The sequence below is a fragment of the Pelodiscus sinensis genome, chromosome 2, assembly GCF_052426305.1.
Source record: "Pelodiscus sinensis isolate ZL-2025 chromosome 2, ASM5242630v1, whole genome shotgun sequence".
Classification (NCBI taxonomy): domain Eukaryota; kingdom Metazoa; phylum Chordata; order Testudines; family Trionychidae; genus Pelodiscus; species Pelodiscus sinensis.
Window position 1 is genome coordinate 37,597,233 of NC_143053.1, and position 17,173 is coordinate 37,614,405.

The following is a 17,173-nucleotide window of genomic DNA, read 5'->3' on the forward strand; positions in this document are numbered from 1 at the left end:
CTAATCTTGCCTCTGCATTCCTGTGCTGCTTGCCTATATTCATCCTGTGTAATTTGTCCTACTTTCCATTTTTTGTATGACTTCTTTTTTATTTTTAGTTCATACAAGATCTCATGGTTACGTCAAGGCAGTCTTTTGCCATATTTTCTATCTTTCCGACACATAGCTTGCTTTTGGGCCCTTAACAATGTCCCTTTGAAAAACTGCCAACTTTCCTCAGTTGTTTTTCCCCTCGGTCTCAGTTCCTATGGGACCTTACCTATCAGCTCTCTGAGCTTACCAAAATCCGCCTTCCTGAAATCCATTGTCTCTATTTTGCTTTTCTCCCTTCTACCCTTCCTTAGAATTGTGAACTCTAGGATTTCATGATCACTTTCACCCAAGCTGCCTTCCTCTTTCAAATTCTCAACCAGTTCCTCCCTATTTGTTAGGATCAAATCTAGAACAGCTTCCCCCCTGGTAGTTTTTTCAACCTTCTGAAAATAAAAAGTTGTCTCCAATGCAGTCCAAGAACTTATTGGATAGTCTGTGCCCTGCAGTGTTATTTTCCCAACATATATCTGGAAAGTTGAAGTCCCCCATCACCACCAAAGCTTGGGCTTTGGATGATTTTGTTAGTTGTTTAAAAAAAGCCTCATCCACTTCTTCCACCGGGGTAGGTGGCCTGTAGTAGACTCCTAGTATGACATCACCTTTGTTTTTAATCCCTTTTAGCCTAACCCAGAGACTCTCAACACTTCCGTCTCCTATGTCCATGTCCATCTCCACCTCACTCCAAGTGTGTTCATTTTTAATGTATAAGGCAACACCTCCTCCCTTTTTTCCCTGTCTATCCTTCCTGAGCAAGCTGTACCCTTCCATACAAACATTCCAATCGTGTATTACCCCACCAAGTTTCTGTGATGCCAACAATGTCATAATTGTACTTATTTATTAGCACTTCCAGTTCTTACTGCTTATTTCCCATACTTCTCGCATTTGTATACAGGCATCTAAGATCCTGATTTGACCTTGCCTCCCAGTTTTGCCCTGATCCTCCTTTCTCTCTGCCATTGTAGCCCACGCTCTCTCCCATTTCCGACCTATCTCCCAGGTTTCCATGTTCTCCACTTACCTGTGGGCTTTGCTCACCTGTCCCCATCGAACCTAGTTTAAAGCTCTCCTCACTAGGTTAGCCATTCTGTATCCTTCTGTATTTGAAGGACAAAGGAAGCATTGGACTGGGGGAGGGATCCTGACTGAAAGATTCAGCCAGTAAGACTGCTAGAATGTAGTGAGAGAGACCTTTTGCTTTGAATTCACTTACCTTGTTAACCCCTCCAATGCATTATACACAATCTATAACCCATCTTAGAAAATGACCCCTCACTCTCAGAGGCCTTGGGAGAAAAGCCTTTTCTCACTTACAGAACTCCCCCCCCCCCCCCCCCAACCTGAAACTAATTCTTTCCAGTAACCATGCCACACAACCACATCATATGTATCCCGGAACCCAGCCCTGCAACCAACCACGTTGCCAACTCTGCCCACATATCTATACAAATGAATTCATCACTGGAGCCAACAACATAAGCTACCAAATCACAAGGTCATTTGACTGCACATCCAGTAATTTGATCTATGCCATCAAATGTCAACAATGCCCCACTGCTATATATATATATATATATATATATATATATATATATATATATATATATATATATATTGGACAAACTGGACAGTTCCTATGGGATAGAATCAATGGACACAAATCAGATATACGTAAAAGGAACATACAGAAACCTGTTGAGGAACACTTTAATCTACCTAATCGCTGTTTAAAAGATCTTTAAATGGCTGTCTTGTCACAAACCAATTCTACTAGCTAAATACACAGAGAGGCGTTGGAATTACAATTCATCTGCATGTTCAATTCTCATGGTAATGGTCTCAATCGTGATGAGGGATGGTTGGGACACTATCAACCTAACATTCAATGAAGGTGCAAACAGATTCCTGTTATTGCCTTTGATTCTTATCTGCTTCGTTTTAACTACCCGATCTTCAGGTGTTTACTATTCCCAGTTCTGCCTTCCTGTTTTTCCCTTTGATATTTCTATACCCTCTGCTTCTTGTTTCCCACCCTTCTCCCCTATTTATTTTAGGTCTGCACATCCTAAACTCAAAACTCTGGTCATCTGAAGAAGTGGGCTGTGCCCACGAAAGCTCATGATACCATCTACATGTTTTGTTAGTCTATAAAGTGCTACCAGACCATTTGTTGTTGTTTAAGTTTATCCTGTATAGATTAACTCGGCTACCCCATGAAGCTTGTTAAGTAGGACATGAGTTGCATTTTATCTTTTTATTTCATTGTAACCAATTTTGACTTTTATGCCTCATTAATTGTAATCACCTTAAAATATTTCTGTAGTTAATTAACGTGTTTCATTGTTTTATCTAAACCAGTGTTGGTTTGAACTGAAGTGTATGGGAAATAAGATTTGTACATGTAATCGTCTATTAATGTTTTATAGGAACTTGTATTGTCCAGGAGGATGCTGGGCGGTACCAGATGAACATTTTGGGGAGAAAGTGCAAGTCTGGAAATTTGCTGCTGTTGCCCTGCAGTGTAATTCATTGGTGGTTTATTATAGCACAGAGTGTATCTGAGAGTGATTTAGATGCTAGTTGCTGTGCGTGGGCACACCAGGAGTGGCTTCTCTCACAGCAAAGCAATATTAAAAAAACACCCCAGGTTGGAGAATTGAGGCAACACAGCTGTACATGAGTCCAGACTGTACCCTTTAGAATGTCACACATGGGAATTATAGGGATTTCTAATCCTTATGCTTTTTTTGCAGCAGTTTATCAGTGATGTGCAATGTATCCTGAAACCCTCTTCTTCCTTTCTTCTTCCCTCAAGATTCACAATCGATACGAAGGCAAGGACATTTCGAAACACAAACGAAACTTGGCTATTGCAGGTGGTGTAACCTTGTCTGTAATTGTTTCTCCAGTTGTAGCTGCAGTAACTGTAGGTAAGCAAATACTACCACTGCATAAGAATAGTATCTTGCAACCAAGCATTTGAGAAGACGTTTACACACACATTAATAAATGAATTAGAAGTATTAACTCCATTTTATAGATGGGAAAATGGAGGAATAAAAAGTTATGACTTGCCCCAGATTACACTAAGGCTGTGTCTACACTACACAGTTATTTTGGAATAAGCTATTCCAGAATAGTTATTTGGAAATAGCTTACTTTGAAATAGCACATCTACACTGCAGGGAAGCCTCAAAATGAGTCAGAGGCAGGCTTCCCTACTGGGCCCCAGGAGGAATAACTTAGCCCCTTACCAGGGCCATTTTATTTCGAAATGGCAGAAGTGGAGCGTCTACACACACCTTATTTTGAAATAGCTATTTCGGAATAGGCGTTATTTCTTGTAGACTGAAGTTTACATAGGTCAGAATAAGCCGTCTGTTATTTCAAAATTATTTCAAAATAATGGAATTGCTGTGTAGACGCTCACATAGTTATTTTGGAATAACAGCCATTATTCTGAAATAACTTTGCAGTGTAAACACACCCTAAAAATTGCACTGAAGCAGAGACCAATGTCAAGACTTTAAAGATGCTGTCTCTAAATGAAAAACTGTAGAACACTTCTTTACTCTTATTTTTATATTTCACAATTTAATCTTTTTCTTTGAAAAGAAAATCTCATTTAAAACTGTTTTTAAAAGTTATTCTAAAAATGTCACCATGGGGTCCTTATGTGTGTGCCAGTGATTCAAGAGCAAATTTGCTCAATTTTAGTTTTTAAAATGTATTTAAAAATTAATCATTAAAAATTAATTAATAATATATAAATAATAATTTATATCTGCCACCGCAACCTCAAGTTTAGTTTTTGGGAGAAAAATTGTTTTTTTCCTTCTCTCTCATACTTTCTGTAGATGACACTGAGATTTGCATTAGAAAAAAGTAGGGTTGCAATTGGGACTAGCAGGAAACTCCAGCCAGTTAAGAGCAGAAGCAACCAAAGCAGGGAATTCTGGACCAGTATTTCTCAAAGTGGGCCATGGGACTGCTTTAGGAAAGACACTAGTGGGCCTGTGCTGCTTTGTTTACTTTAGCCACCGAGCCTCGCAGTCCTGGTTCACCATTGGCTCCGGTTTGCCGTTTCCAGCTATGGGGAGCTGTGGGAAGGGGTGTGCCTGGAAACAACGAACTGGAGACAATGGGACCTGTGAGGCTCTGTGGCTAATATAGAGCAGTGTGGGCCCACTAATAGCGTTCCCAAAGCAAGCACGCAACTCACTTTGAGAAACACTGCTCTGGACAGAAGAGTTCTTTCTCTCTCTCCCTCTCCCTCCCTCCTTCTATTTTTACCCCGCCTATTTTAAAATATTCAACTTCCTCTTCCTTTCACTGATTACCTGTCTGCTCTAACCCTACCCCTGCCACAGTTTCTTCATCCCAGCCTCAATTCATCCTATCCTCTTACTGTCTTCTCCTGACTCTGTCCATCTCACTTCCCTTCCCTGTGCTTTCCCTGGTTTCTGTAGTTTACCCTCTCCTAAGTAAACTCTCCCACACAAAACAAAAATCATGGAATGCTATTTACTGCTATCACATTGTTCATTCTGCTCATGCTGCCTGTAAATTCTGCCCCTTTCCTCAAGCTGGGTCTGTCCTTTCTGTTTTGTTTGTAAACTCTTCAGGGCAGGGACTGTTTACTCTGTGTTTGCGCAATGCCTAGCACAGTGGGTCCCCAGTATTGACTAGTCCTGTCATTACTGTAATAAACATTGTTGCTGTTAAGTCAATGGTACCGTTGGCTGTAAATGGGGAAAAAAGAACCAAGTTTGTGTCTCAGATCCTAGTATAGGTTTGCAAGGCTAGCAGGAGGGAAGATAATATTTCTCCTACATTGCTATCTGTTGCCCTGGACTTTACTCAAGGGTTACAGCTCTTCATTCTTCCTTCACAGAGATAACAGGGTTTTTTTTTTCTCCACTCCTTTTACTTTTGATAGCCTCTTGGAGCTTGTTGTACTACCACACTCCTATCTAGTTTACTTTGCCTCTGAGAGTAGTGTTACGCATGCTGCTCTCCACAGTAGAGCTCTTGAATGAATTTCCAGAGAATTGGATTTTCAGTAATGGGAACCTGTTGACCTTCCTTTTAGAGCAGACGGAAGAGCCTCTTTACTGAATCTCTGTTGAAGCCGGTTTTTTGCTCCACTTGGGTCAGTTTGGACTGGTGTGGCCTGCCGCTTTTACTACCCTCTCACAGGCTTCCATCAGCAAAGCTGCAGAATAGTCCAGTGCATAGTTCTAGAGTGCCTGCCCCAAATAATTCGCTCTCACAGTGTAAGCGAAAGGGTGCTCTGTGTGTGAGTGCAGCCTAGTGCAGGCTGCTTTTCTTTAAATAATACTTTTCACTGGCTTTTGCCCATCAGTTCACTTGGAAACTGAGATAATTTTATATGGAAACAGTGAGATTCATAAACCACGCAATGACTCTCTGACTTTAGTAGGACCAGGACTGAGCCCTTAAATTGGCATTGGTAGGCATTTCTGGGTTTAATTTGAAATAGCTCCATGCTCTTATATCCGAAAAGTTTTCAATAATCTCCTTTCTCCATTGTTGGTAGGAGAACCTTCTTTGATTGATCCCAGATGGGTGGTGTGCATGTGCGGCATGCCCTAGAATTGGAAGGTTTACATAGCAGTGCCTGTTGACGTGCACATGTACCCTGCATCCTCCTTGTGTTTACTGCTGAGGCTATAATAGGGTGTATGGGTTCATGCTGCTCTAATTCCTTCCTCTTTTGCTACCTGGAACAGCTTTCCTGTTTCACTCTACTTTAGTGACTTGCCATCTATTCTCAAATCTCACGTGAGCACCAAATCCTTTCTTTCTCTTCTATAGGTTTATTTTAAATGTGCATTATTAAATAATATAGTTACAAAACCTGGGATAGTCTTATAAAAGATGCTGAAGGAAATAATTATATTGAATATAAAGATTTTCCTCCTTCTTTGTAGGTATTGGCGTGCCTATTATGTTGGCTTATGTGTATGGAGTTGTTCCCATCTCCCTCTGTCGCAGTGGAGGCTGTGGGGTATCTGCTGGCAATGGAAAGGGTGTCAGGATAGAATTTGATGATGAAAATGATATAAACGTTGGTGGAACAAATGCAGCAGTAGGTAAGAGAACTCAGTTTTTTCTTTTTTCTGTAAATTTAGTGTTTTAGTGTAATAGTTGCCCCACTTGAAAGCCTAGGACACTGGAGCTCTTTCTTTGCCGCCAGTAAGCAGTTGCTCAGTCTGGCTATGTCCCTCACCAGTTTCTGGCTGCCAAAGACACTCAGCGACACCAAGGAGAGCCTCTGATCCTTGTCTGCCTCAACATCTTCATCTACGATTTCTTCCTTGGGGTTAGGTCCTCTGTTTACTGCCTTGATGTCCTCTGAAGTATCCATGGGGTGGAGGTGGGGTCTCCATGCAGGAAAGTGTCCTGATCCTTATAGAAATGGCAGGTCTTCAGAGAAGTGCCAGAACATCAGTTCCCTTCACAGACCTTATGTTTGTCTGAGTTCTTTAATCTTCACTCTGCACTGCATGGGCACCTAGGAAGATATCATGAGACCATTGCACACTGAGCCAGCCTGTGGGGTAGGAGAGGAGTCTGAGTGCTTAGGCTGCATAGGGCACCACGATTTGCAAGGTCGGCCCTGGGTGGTGTACCTACCTCACTGATTGCATCAAATGCCGCGGTGACCATGTGGATGAAACCAGATTGTCACTATCATCTCCAATAAACTCACACAGAAAAGCCAGCCAGTAGGAAACGGGATTTAAATTTTGTGGAGCTTGCAAGGGAGAGGAGCAGGTAGCTGGTCACTTGGCTGCAGGGCAGTGGAGTTGCAACTGCTGACCAGAGCTGCTGATTGGGAATTGTGGGCCACTTCCTGCCGGCCAGAATTGACAACAAAATGCCTTGAGGTATCTACAGTGCATGCTTGTCAATCACAAAGGGAGGGGAAAAGAGATGGAGAAGTTCTCTGTTGATGAAAATAGCCATGTTTCCTGACAAAAGTTGCGTTGAAGTGTGAATGGTCACGAAGTTTTCTTTCCCAAAAGGCACTCTTCTTGGACAAAACTTGCTAGTGTAAACAAAGCCTTAGTGATGAAAAGCATTCTACTGCATTACCATTCCCTTTGTAACAGCCACGCCCGTAGAAATAATTTAACAGTGAAAGTTTTAGTCAAAATAAGCCTATTTTAATTTCTTGAGCCCTGATCCTTGATCTGTGTGAGTGGACACTTGCATGAAGCCTCTTTATATTCATAGGAGCACTGCAGCAGCAAATGGGTCATTTGCAGTGTCCAAGTCCATAGCTTATTTAGACCTAATGAGAGAGAACTAATACCTAAGTACCTAAAAGGGTCTTATAAGGAGGATGGGGGAAAGTTGTTGATAGGACAAGAACCAATGGACTTAAATTACAGCAGGGGAGGTTTAGGTTGGACATTAGGAAAAACTTCCTGTTTGTCAGGGTGGTTAAACACTGGAATTGCCTTGGGAGGTTTTGGAGTCTCCATCGTGGAGGTATTTAAGAGCAGGTTAAATAGACATCTGTCAAGAATGATGTAGATCAGTGTGGGCAAGAGAGCCTTCATGGGCCAGATCCGGCCCGCCAAGCTGGTTGATCCGACCCACAGCTGCCCTGCTGCACCCCTGCCCCAGACCAATCACGGCCTGGGGATTGGGGGAATGTACAAAGTCTCCTCCCCCGGTCAGGGGCACAGCTCCTACAGTGAACCACCAGCTGTTCTGAACAGCTGGTGGTTCACTCTAAGCGCCATGTGCCCCTTTCAGTGCAAGGAGTAAAGACTTCATGTGCTGCCCTCCCTGTAGGCCCTAATTGGCCTGGGGGTGGGGAGAGCACACAGTCTCCTGGTGCTGCCTCAGGCGTGCAGCGCCTAGAGGCAACTGCCAGCTGTTCAGAACAGCTGGTGTTTCTCTCTGGTGCGGGGTGAAGCAAAGACTTCCCGCACTCCCCCACCCTCAGGCCAATCAGGCTCTGTGGATGGGGGAGCATGGGAAGTGTCCTTGTCCCACCCCTTCTGCCTGAGGCCTTGCCCCTTCCAGGACCACTTTAAAAATTTGTGAAGTAGCCCCCCCTTCGACAGTTATTGCCCACCCCTGATGTAGATGGTGCTTGTCCTGCCATGAGGGTAGGGGACTGGAGTTTGACCTCTTAAGGTCGCTTCCAGTTCCAGTGTTCTATGATTCTATGAAATGCTTGTGTTTCTTTTCGAACAGCTAGTACTGACAGAGCTAATGCCGCTTCTCACTGGGGCTAGTTTAATTATGCCAGCAAAGAGCAGTTACATGAGAGACTTTACAGTGACACAGCGTTAGCAGTATAGCCGTGCCCCTGTAAGGTCTGTAGTGTGGACATAACCTAATAGTCAAAGCCAAATCCTGTCAGATGTTCTGCTGCTTTTTGGAATTTTATTACTCTTTTTTTAATCAGAGTGAGACCCCCCCCGGTGGCAGGTTGCTACAGTTAAGGCAGGTTACCATTCCTGTGTAGACTCAAGTATTTTAAAGCCTTTCAGCAACTTACCAAAAAATGTATGGCTGTACCCTCTGGCAGTTCCAACCCAAAGCCTGTTTCGTTTCGTATTGTAATCTTCCCATGGTGCATAGCATATGTTTTCACAAACTTGTCTGGATTCTTTCTCTGGCACTCTGTGTTATTCCAGAAGCAGTTTTCTGATCCACATTTAAGACGAGTTAAAACTTTCTATTTCCCTTGACTTTCAAGCCTGTTACATTTTTATCTAGATACCACTTCAGTCGCAGAGGCACGTAATAATCCTAGTATAGGAGAAGGAAGTGTGGGAGGACTGACTGGGAGCCTGAGTGCAAGTGGCAGCCACATGGATAGAATAGGAGCCATTCGGGACAACTTGAGTGAAACTGCAAGCACTATGGCACTAGCTGGAGCAAGTATAACAGGGAGTCTGTCCGGGAGTGCAATGGTCAGCTGTTTCAACAGGTAAGACCCACACTTTCTGTTCTTCTGGTACCTAACTTTAAATTTGAGGAAGGTGCATATCAGGGGCAAATTACAACCCACGAGCCACATCTGTTCCACCAGAGCCTTCTGTCCAGCCACCAACCTCCTGCCCAGGGAGGCTGGCCCTGGCCTCTCCCCCCAGTGTTGGGCAGCGCAGCCCTGATGCTCCAGGCAGTGCAGATGTGAGCTCTTGCCACATGGCACAGCTGTAGTGCCACCCTTCCCCTGTTCTCCAGGATGCAAGGAGCAAGGTGGGGTGGGGATTGAATAGGGGTCAGGGAATCCCTGGGGAGAAGTCAGGTAGGGAGCAGAGGGGATCAGATAAGGAGTGGGGGAACAGGGGGTTGGGGATGGGCCACACCCTGCTGTTTGGCAAGGCTCAGCCTTCCATAGTTTTCCCTGCCTGGCCCTTCCATACCATTTCTGAACTCTGATGTACCTCTCGGGCCAAAACATTTGCCTACTCCTGGTATATATGGAGGAGTAACTATTATTCTTAGTATTTAGATCAGTTCAGATTTAAAGTAAGCTAGAGTAAAGTAAATTAATGATCGTTTCCCATAATTTACCTGTATCCATGATGTCTCAATTTTTAATATCTTTAATAAGTGTGTTGCTTGACAGGTTAGTCAAGTTGCTATAATTGTTGACACTAACCCACATTTAAAATACCCAATGAAAAACTTACCAGCATCTGTCTAGTTTTATAATGAGCATTTTAATTATCTCGTCAGCACTTTCACATTGTAATTTTTAAAAGAATAAGACTAGTGTGCACATGCCTAAACTGAGTAACTGCACAGTTATATTTGTCCTCACCTCATTATGTCCCACCTGAAATGTAGATAGTAAGTGTTCTGGGGTCCAGGGACTGTGTCTGCTTTTTGTGAAGTATCTAGCACACCTTGTGGCACAAGGCAATAATAAATAACAAGCACAGTGATACAGTTTAGTTTACTAATATTATATATGGCAAGAATATTTTGCATAACACTTCGTTCACTTAAACAGTTAAATGTTAGTGTGCAAAGTCACACTGAAATCAGAGGGATTTGACTAATATCTATGCTGCACTCTGTACTGAAAGCCATCACTGCTTAACAAGAGTATTAATGAACATAAATACTGAACATGTCTGACAAGTACTCTTCAGAATTAACTGTTTTTAAAAGGCAGAAAAACTGCATAATGTAGGGAGTAAATTATACCAACACCTCATTTTAAATCAAACTAGTTTTTGTATGTGAATAAAAAGGTGCGGTTGAGAGGATTTTTCTGATGGGGCTGAACGTGGAAATGGCAATGGTAGCTGTACTGCTGTCTTATATAGATTACCCTTTTGGCTTCTGAAATCACAAGTAAATTCTGAAATGTGTGCCTCCCAGAGGAGGATAAATTCCATATGCTGAAGCAATGTAAGATGCAGTAGTATCTTCTGGCTATTTAGTTATTTGTAACCCAGGTTATAAAATAAATTCTTATCATTTGATGTAATTATGACTCCTTATGAGTCTTGTGTATGCCCACCAAAGTCAAAAGAAAGAATCCCAGACACCACATATGTAGGATCAGGACTTTGCCATTTATAAGTATTATAATTGTCCAAAATACGAAGTGTTAACAGTATTATAGTACCCACTCACTCTACCATCAACTAATCTTCATATGTCTGTATAACAACACAAACCATTTTCTTTTACTGGTAACAACATGGTGCTATTATATAATAATTGGCTGCTTCACCTTCATACCAGATCCCAGATATTGTTACCATTATGGCCTCACATCACAATTACCTTAAATTTTCCAAGAAAGACTCTGGAAACTTCTCTTGGGACTCATAATGTCACTGCTTAACTGATCTCCAGAGCAGGGGTGGGCCATAATTTTTAATGGTTGGGGGAGGAGAGCATGATATGACTGGAAGAGGTGCGGGGTCTGGGATGCAGGTTGGGTGCAGGAAGGAGCTTGGGGTAAGGGATTGGGGTGCAGGAGGAAGTGTGGGGTCTGGGAGGGAGTTTGGGTGAAGGAGGCAGTTGTGACATGGGGCATTGGACTGAGGTGCAGGGGTTTGGGGTGCATGATCTGGGGGGAGATACGGGCTCAGGAGGGTGGCAGAGGGTTTGAGTTATGTGGAGTGGGGGAGCAGAAGGTTGGGAAAGGGAGGGACTGGGGTGCCAGAGGCAGGCTCTGGCCAGGAGACTTACCTGGGTGACTCCTGGTCAGCAGCCCAGCACATTTCTCAGGCAGGAGCCTGCCCCACCCCCACACAGGATACAGAGTTGTTTGAATAACTACAAGCTGGGCAGGGGAGGGGACGTAGTGCTTCGTGTGCTGCCTGTTGTTTAAACAGGTAGCTTCCATTGGCTGGTTTCTGGCTAGAAACCGGTCAGTGGGATTGTGCTGGGATCCGGGGACAGCGCCTGAAGCATCCCACTTCCCCTTTGCATGCTCACAGTTTTGAAAGAGAAATGATCCAGTAGCCGCTTTTCTGAGAGGTGTGCAGGTGGGGCGAAGCAAGTAGGGAGCCTGCCTGGGGCTCCCCACTGCATCCGCGTCCCGGATCTGGTGGCTTGGTGGGCCGAATGCGGCCTGTGGGCTGTATTTTGCCCCAGCCTGCTCCAGAGGAATCACTTCTGAGCAGTCTGAACCACTTAGCTGCTTTGTTGGCCATGTTCTATTCTCCACCCCAGAGAAGGTGGAACATCTCTTGAGAAGTGTCAAAGTCCAGCAGTGAAGGGGGAGCTCACCTTGTTTCTTTAACCCTGTTTTTTTCTTTCTTTATTTAACCAATTCAGAAATCCAGGATATGTTGAATTGGTATGGACAGGATAGAAATCTTCTCCTTTACAGCAAACGAAAGTGCTTTTTAAACAGAAAATCACCAAACCTTTGCTGCCAGTCCATAGTCAGACTATATGAGTAGACAATAATTAAACTGAAATAAACACAAATGTGTATTAACCTAATTTTTCTGTACATACTTTGCTCACAACTGAATGTGGCTGGTCTGGTTTCTATAATTCTCCTCTGATTCATATAAAGCATCGCTACTGCAGAAAACAGAACAAGGAATGCAGCTCCTGGGCCTGCATTCCTTGATGAGCAGTATCTTCTACTGTTGCAGGAGGAACTAGGGTTGCCAGGTGTCCGGTATTCAACTGGACAGTCCGGTTTTTGGGCCCTCTGTCCAGTAAAAAAAATTCAGAAAATACCGGACATATGCAATGTCTGGTATTTTCTGGTTTTCCAGCTGGAGACCCAATGGAAGCCTAGCGTGGATGGGGGGAGTGACTGGGAGGCGGGGCACGATTGGTACTGGGAGCCTCTGATTGCCTGTGACGTAGGAGTGATGCCTTGGGGAGGAAGAGAAGCCCTGTCCGTGCTCCTGAGTGCTGTTCAGGCATGTTGTGGAGCAGTAGCCGGACTGGCTCGTGCTTCGGCGGGACCGTGCGACAGGCAGCGCCCTGGGATCTGCATGTGCCCGGGTCAGTTCCGCTCCCCGCTGGCCGATTTCTCCCCCCCCCCCCCCCCCGGGTCAGCCCTGCTCCCCCTGAAACCCTCCTGGCAAGCCCTGCTTCCTGCTGGCTGGTTCTCCTCCTCCCGATCTCCCCTGGCCAGTCTCGCTCTCCCCAACCCCCCCGATATCCCCCAGCCAGCCCCGCTGCCCCCTCCCCCCTCCCAGCCCTGCTTCTCACTGCCCAACCACCTCCCCTGCAACCAGCCCTGCTTCTCCTCCCCCCCCCCCCCGATCTCTCCCTGCTGCTCCCACCCCTGTCAGCCCTGCTTCCCATCTCCACTCCCCTCCCAGCCAGTCCCTCCCCCCCACGTCCCCGGATCAAGTGTATTTTTTCTGAAGCTACTTGGTAACCCTAGGAGGAACATGGAAAATGTAATGGCTTGAACTTAGATCTTGGAAGGTAAAAAAGTTCTTTGAACTTTTTAAATTGTGGTAATAATCTCTTGGTTACTATACAGTAGAAGTGTCTGCAATAGGACCATACCTTAGTCTGGAAAACTCTCATAATGATCAGTTTTCCTCCTTGGCCTGCACCATATTCTTTTGGTTGGAGGTTCATTTTTAGTTTGCAGTGAGTTTCATTTTTCAGAATTGACAAGACAGCATTTGTGACTGATGGAGGAAAAGAAAAGTGTCCATTTCAGTAAAGAAAAGAAGTGTCTTGCAGTGCTGGGGAGATACTTGTCAGCTGTTCTTGATAAAACATGGTGAGGGATGATACAAGATGACACTGACACTTAACCCAGGAACTTCAGCTGTGGCAATAATATTATAAAGGTAGCTTCTGAAATGTTCTTGTATTTGTTTTACTCTCTCCAAGGCTGGAAGTTCAAGCAGATGTTCAGAAAGAACGATACAGTCTGAGTGGAGAATCTGGCACAGTTAGCTTGGGAACAGTTAGTGATAATGCTAGCACCAAAGCAATGGCAGGGTCTATTCTGAATTCCTACATCCCATTGGACAGGTAAGAACCATATGATGAGAACAGAGAAGACTAATGCGTCTAGTTGATATGAGATATTACCAGTATATTAGGCCAAATGACTTACCTTCATAGAGGATTTCATCTACAAGATTTACCTCTAGGATTACACATAAATATGTATCTTATGAGGTGTTACATGCTGCCAGGCTAATGATAAACAATTGGGTGACCCTGTGTTCCCATGGGAATACTGTCATGATAGCATAATAAATAGTTAGAGCTCAGATTTTATTTGGTTTTAATTAATTTTGATTTTTTAAGAAAACCCTTTAAAATGTATAAAATTATTCCTTTTAAAAAAAACCTTGAATATTCAAGTTTAACATTCTTGTCATGTCATGCACATAGAATCTTGAGCATGTTTTGCTTTGATGATTTTTTTTTAAGTTGTCTTAAAGATGGAGACTTAACCTAACCATTTATTTCATGTTTTAGGGAAGGCAACAGTATGGAGGTGCAAGTGGATATTGAATCGAAGCCTGCTAAATTCAGACACAACAGTGGAAGCAGTAGTGTTGATGATGGCAGTGCTCCAGGTCGCAGTAATGCTGGTTGTTCGTCTTCCTGCTTGCCAGAGAGTAAATCTAGTGCCACCAAGTGGTCCAAAGAAACAACAGCAGGAAAAAAATGTAAAGGTAAACTGAGAAAAAAGAGTAGCATGAAGATAAATGAGACCAGAGAGGACATGGATGCTCAGTTGTTGGAGCAACAAAGCACAAACTCCAGTGAATTTGACTCTCCCTCTCTAAGTGACAGTATCCCATCTGTAGCAGATTCCCACTCAAGTCATTTTTCTGAGTTTAGTTGCTCTGATATGGAAAGTATGAAAACCTCATGTAGCCACGGTTCCAATGATTACCATACTCGCTTTACTACAGTTAGTGTTCTCCCTGAGGTAGAGAATGACCGTTTGGAAAACTCTCCACACCAGAGTGGAATTCCTGTGCTTGCTCCCCCTGCCCCAAGCACGGAAGTTCCACAGCTGAGTTACATTACTGAAGAATGTGTTAATAATGGAACTTCAACTGATGTAGGTGTAGGTCTTGGTGAAACACTGAAAGAACAAATAATAACCATGCTGTGGAATTAAACACTGCACTTCAGACTGAAATTTAGACCTACAAGTGCTGCAAAAATATTTACCACTAAAGAACCCTGTCTGAAAGCTGGTTGAACTACATGTGACTACTATAAGTTTCTAGTGGCCAGCAGAAGCAAGGTTTTGATGCAATTACATTTTATATATGCCTGTCTAGTAAGGCAGAATGCTTCATGTGGATCTTTGTTACAGACCTGTATGAAGTATATGAAGGCTTTAACAAGTGCATTACAACAGGACAATAAGTTCATGTTTTGTATTGTTGCCACAACTTTGCTTGAAAGTATATACTTGTGTAGTCAGATAAAAAATTGGCTCAATTATAATATGTTAAATGCTAAATTGAATAATATGTCCTATACTGTTCACTTGAAAAATGTGGGGCTTGGGATAAGTGGGTTTTAGGTCAGCAGTAGTAACTTAATGAGACCGTTTTAGGGTGAACACTAGTTAGGGGAAACGAGAATGTCGCAGAGACCTTAGCGGTAATAAATACTTGTCAGTAATAAATATTTTTCTGACCATTTTGCCTCATAACTGGACACAAATTTCAAATGTTTGCATTTAGAATGAATCGCATATTCAGAGCTGGATGCAGCCTGTTTCAGGAATGCTTGTATACTTGTACACCTTGAGCAAGGTTATGGCATTTTGCATAATTCTGACATAAAGAAAATCGGTACTTACTATGTGGCAGACAGGTGACATTTCCTTATGAGGAACAATCGAGGTAATTAAATTATATATGCATCAGATGGCAACAGATACAGCTACTATATACTATATAAAAACTGTAAAATAAGAATCCATTGATTTACAAACATTGCAGAGAAAGAGATACAGTCATCTTTCATTTGTGGAAGAACAGTGCCCCTTTGATTCTTGGTGCCTTTGGAATAGACTAGGTTGTAAGTGCCTGGTCGTTTGAGGATTTTACTGTAATGTTTTCCAGAATGTCCTCTTGGGCCACCTTGGACTATAAAGGAAAACTTTATAGAAAATAAAATGACTGTGGTAGATAATGTGTATAATAATAATTAAGTATTAGCCTACCAAAGACTCACTCAGGCTTTAGTGGATAACTTTTACATGACATCTGTTTGCAAAACACATGAACATCTTCTGTCACAGAATTAAAGCACAGTGCAGAGCTTGCACAAGTACAAAGGAGAGGTTCCAAATCTGGCTGGCTTTTCCTTTTCCTTTTGCTTATGGAAGATATACAATAAACACAAGCTGAAGTTGGCAAAAGCGCCTGCACTATTAAAATTTTTGCTGCATAATTCATTAAACTGAAAAAAATGTGGCTACCAGAATAACAGTTAACAATGTTCTGTCTTGTGTTCCTTGTAAGTATTGCATTATGGTGCTACCAGAAGTTTGGTATGGTAAAAAGAAAAATGCCATGGGCTGCAGTTCTCTTCCATGACTTATCCCCACCAGTTTCATTAATATGCTTATAACACTAGTGCCAGTTATGTTATTTGATAATGCTTGTTATGGTATTTGTATATTTGCAATTCAGTTTTGCTCAATAATATGCGTGTAAACTGCATACCTGAAATAAATGTCTATGTAATAACTTGTAATTGTAATTTCTTATAAGGCCAATTGTGCACTAAATAATGTGACTGTTCATCAGTGACTCTTCTGCAAGGAGTGGTGCCCTCCCCTTTCCCATTGCCTTTCTTTGCAATCATTTTGCTAGGGATAGCTTCAATGGAAGTTGAAGGTTTCTGGCACTTCATAGGATGGCACCCAAAATATTTTTTCATACTATTGCAAGGTGACTTCACTATTTTCTTCTCCTCCCTTGCTAAAGTAATGACTTGCATTGACACTTCAGGAGGCAGAAAAGTAAATTGCTGACTCAAAGGACAGAAATGTCATACTTGTTTGTTACTGTCAAATAATTAAAAAGTGGGCTGATGGCTAACTAACCAAATTTCTGATCACATTTTATTTTGAATTTTATTTTGGTGAACATCAGGATTGACTGAACTATGATAAATTGACTGAAGTTAAGCTGTCACTGTTCAGCTAAATGTGAAGTTAAAATTATATTTTGGATTTTATTTTCAGAACTATTCTGAAATCGCTCCATCATGGTCATGAATTCAAGTGCAAAAATCACATGGCTGTCTTTAGTCATATCTTCTTGAGGTCATAGATTCTTGTTGCATTTAACAAAAGATTGTAAACCAGCTATTGGCTTTTACTTATTCTAAGATTAACTTTGCATTCATCGTTTCATATAATAGCAATAAAGTAACTGCAATCTAAGGGTATGTCTAGACTACATGCCTTTGCCAACAGAGGCATGTAAAATAGGCTACCTGACATAGTCAATGAAGCGGGGATTTAAATATCCCTGGCTTCATTAAAATAAAAATGGCCTCTGCGCCAGCTCAGCTGATCGTTGGCACAGCGCGCGAGTCAAGACATGGATCGGTTGACAGGGGAAGCCTTTGTCAA

The 17,173-nt window shown here is 42.7% G+C and overlaps 1 protein-coding gene across 1 annotated transcript in view; it reads left to right on the plus strand.

The window, feature by feature from the left end:
- Positions 1 to 16,280, plus strand: part of RNF19A (ring finger protein 19A, RBR E3 ubiquitin protein ligase) — a 99,757-nt gene extending 83,477 nt beyond the window's left edge. The window contains 6 exon segments of the mRNA XM_075920294.2: positions 2,909 to 3,023; positions 6,048 to 6,209; positions 8,860 to 9,073; positions 13,435 to 13,578; positions 14,035 to 14,660; positions 14,663 to 16,280. Coding sequence (XP_075776409.2) covers positions 2,909 to 3,023; positions 6,048 to 6,209; positions 8,860 to 9,073; positions 13,435 to 13,578; positions 14,035 to 14,660; positions 14,663 to 14,715 — 1,314 coding nt within the window. The 3' untranslated portion in view covers positions 14,716 to 16,280.
- The last annotated feature ends 893 nt before the right edge of the window (positions 16,281 to 17,173 follow it).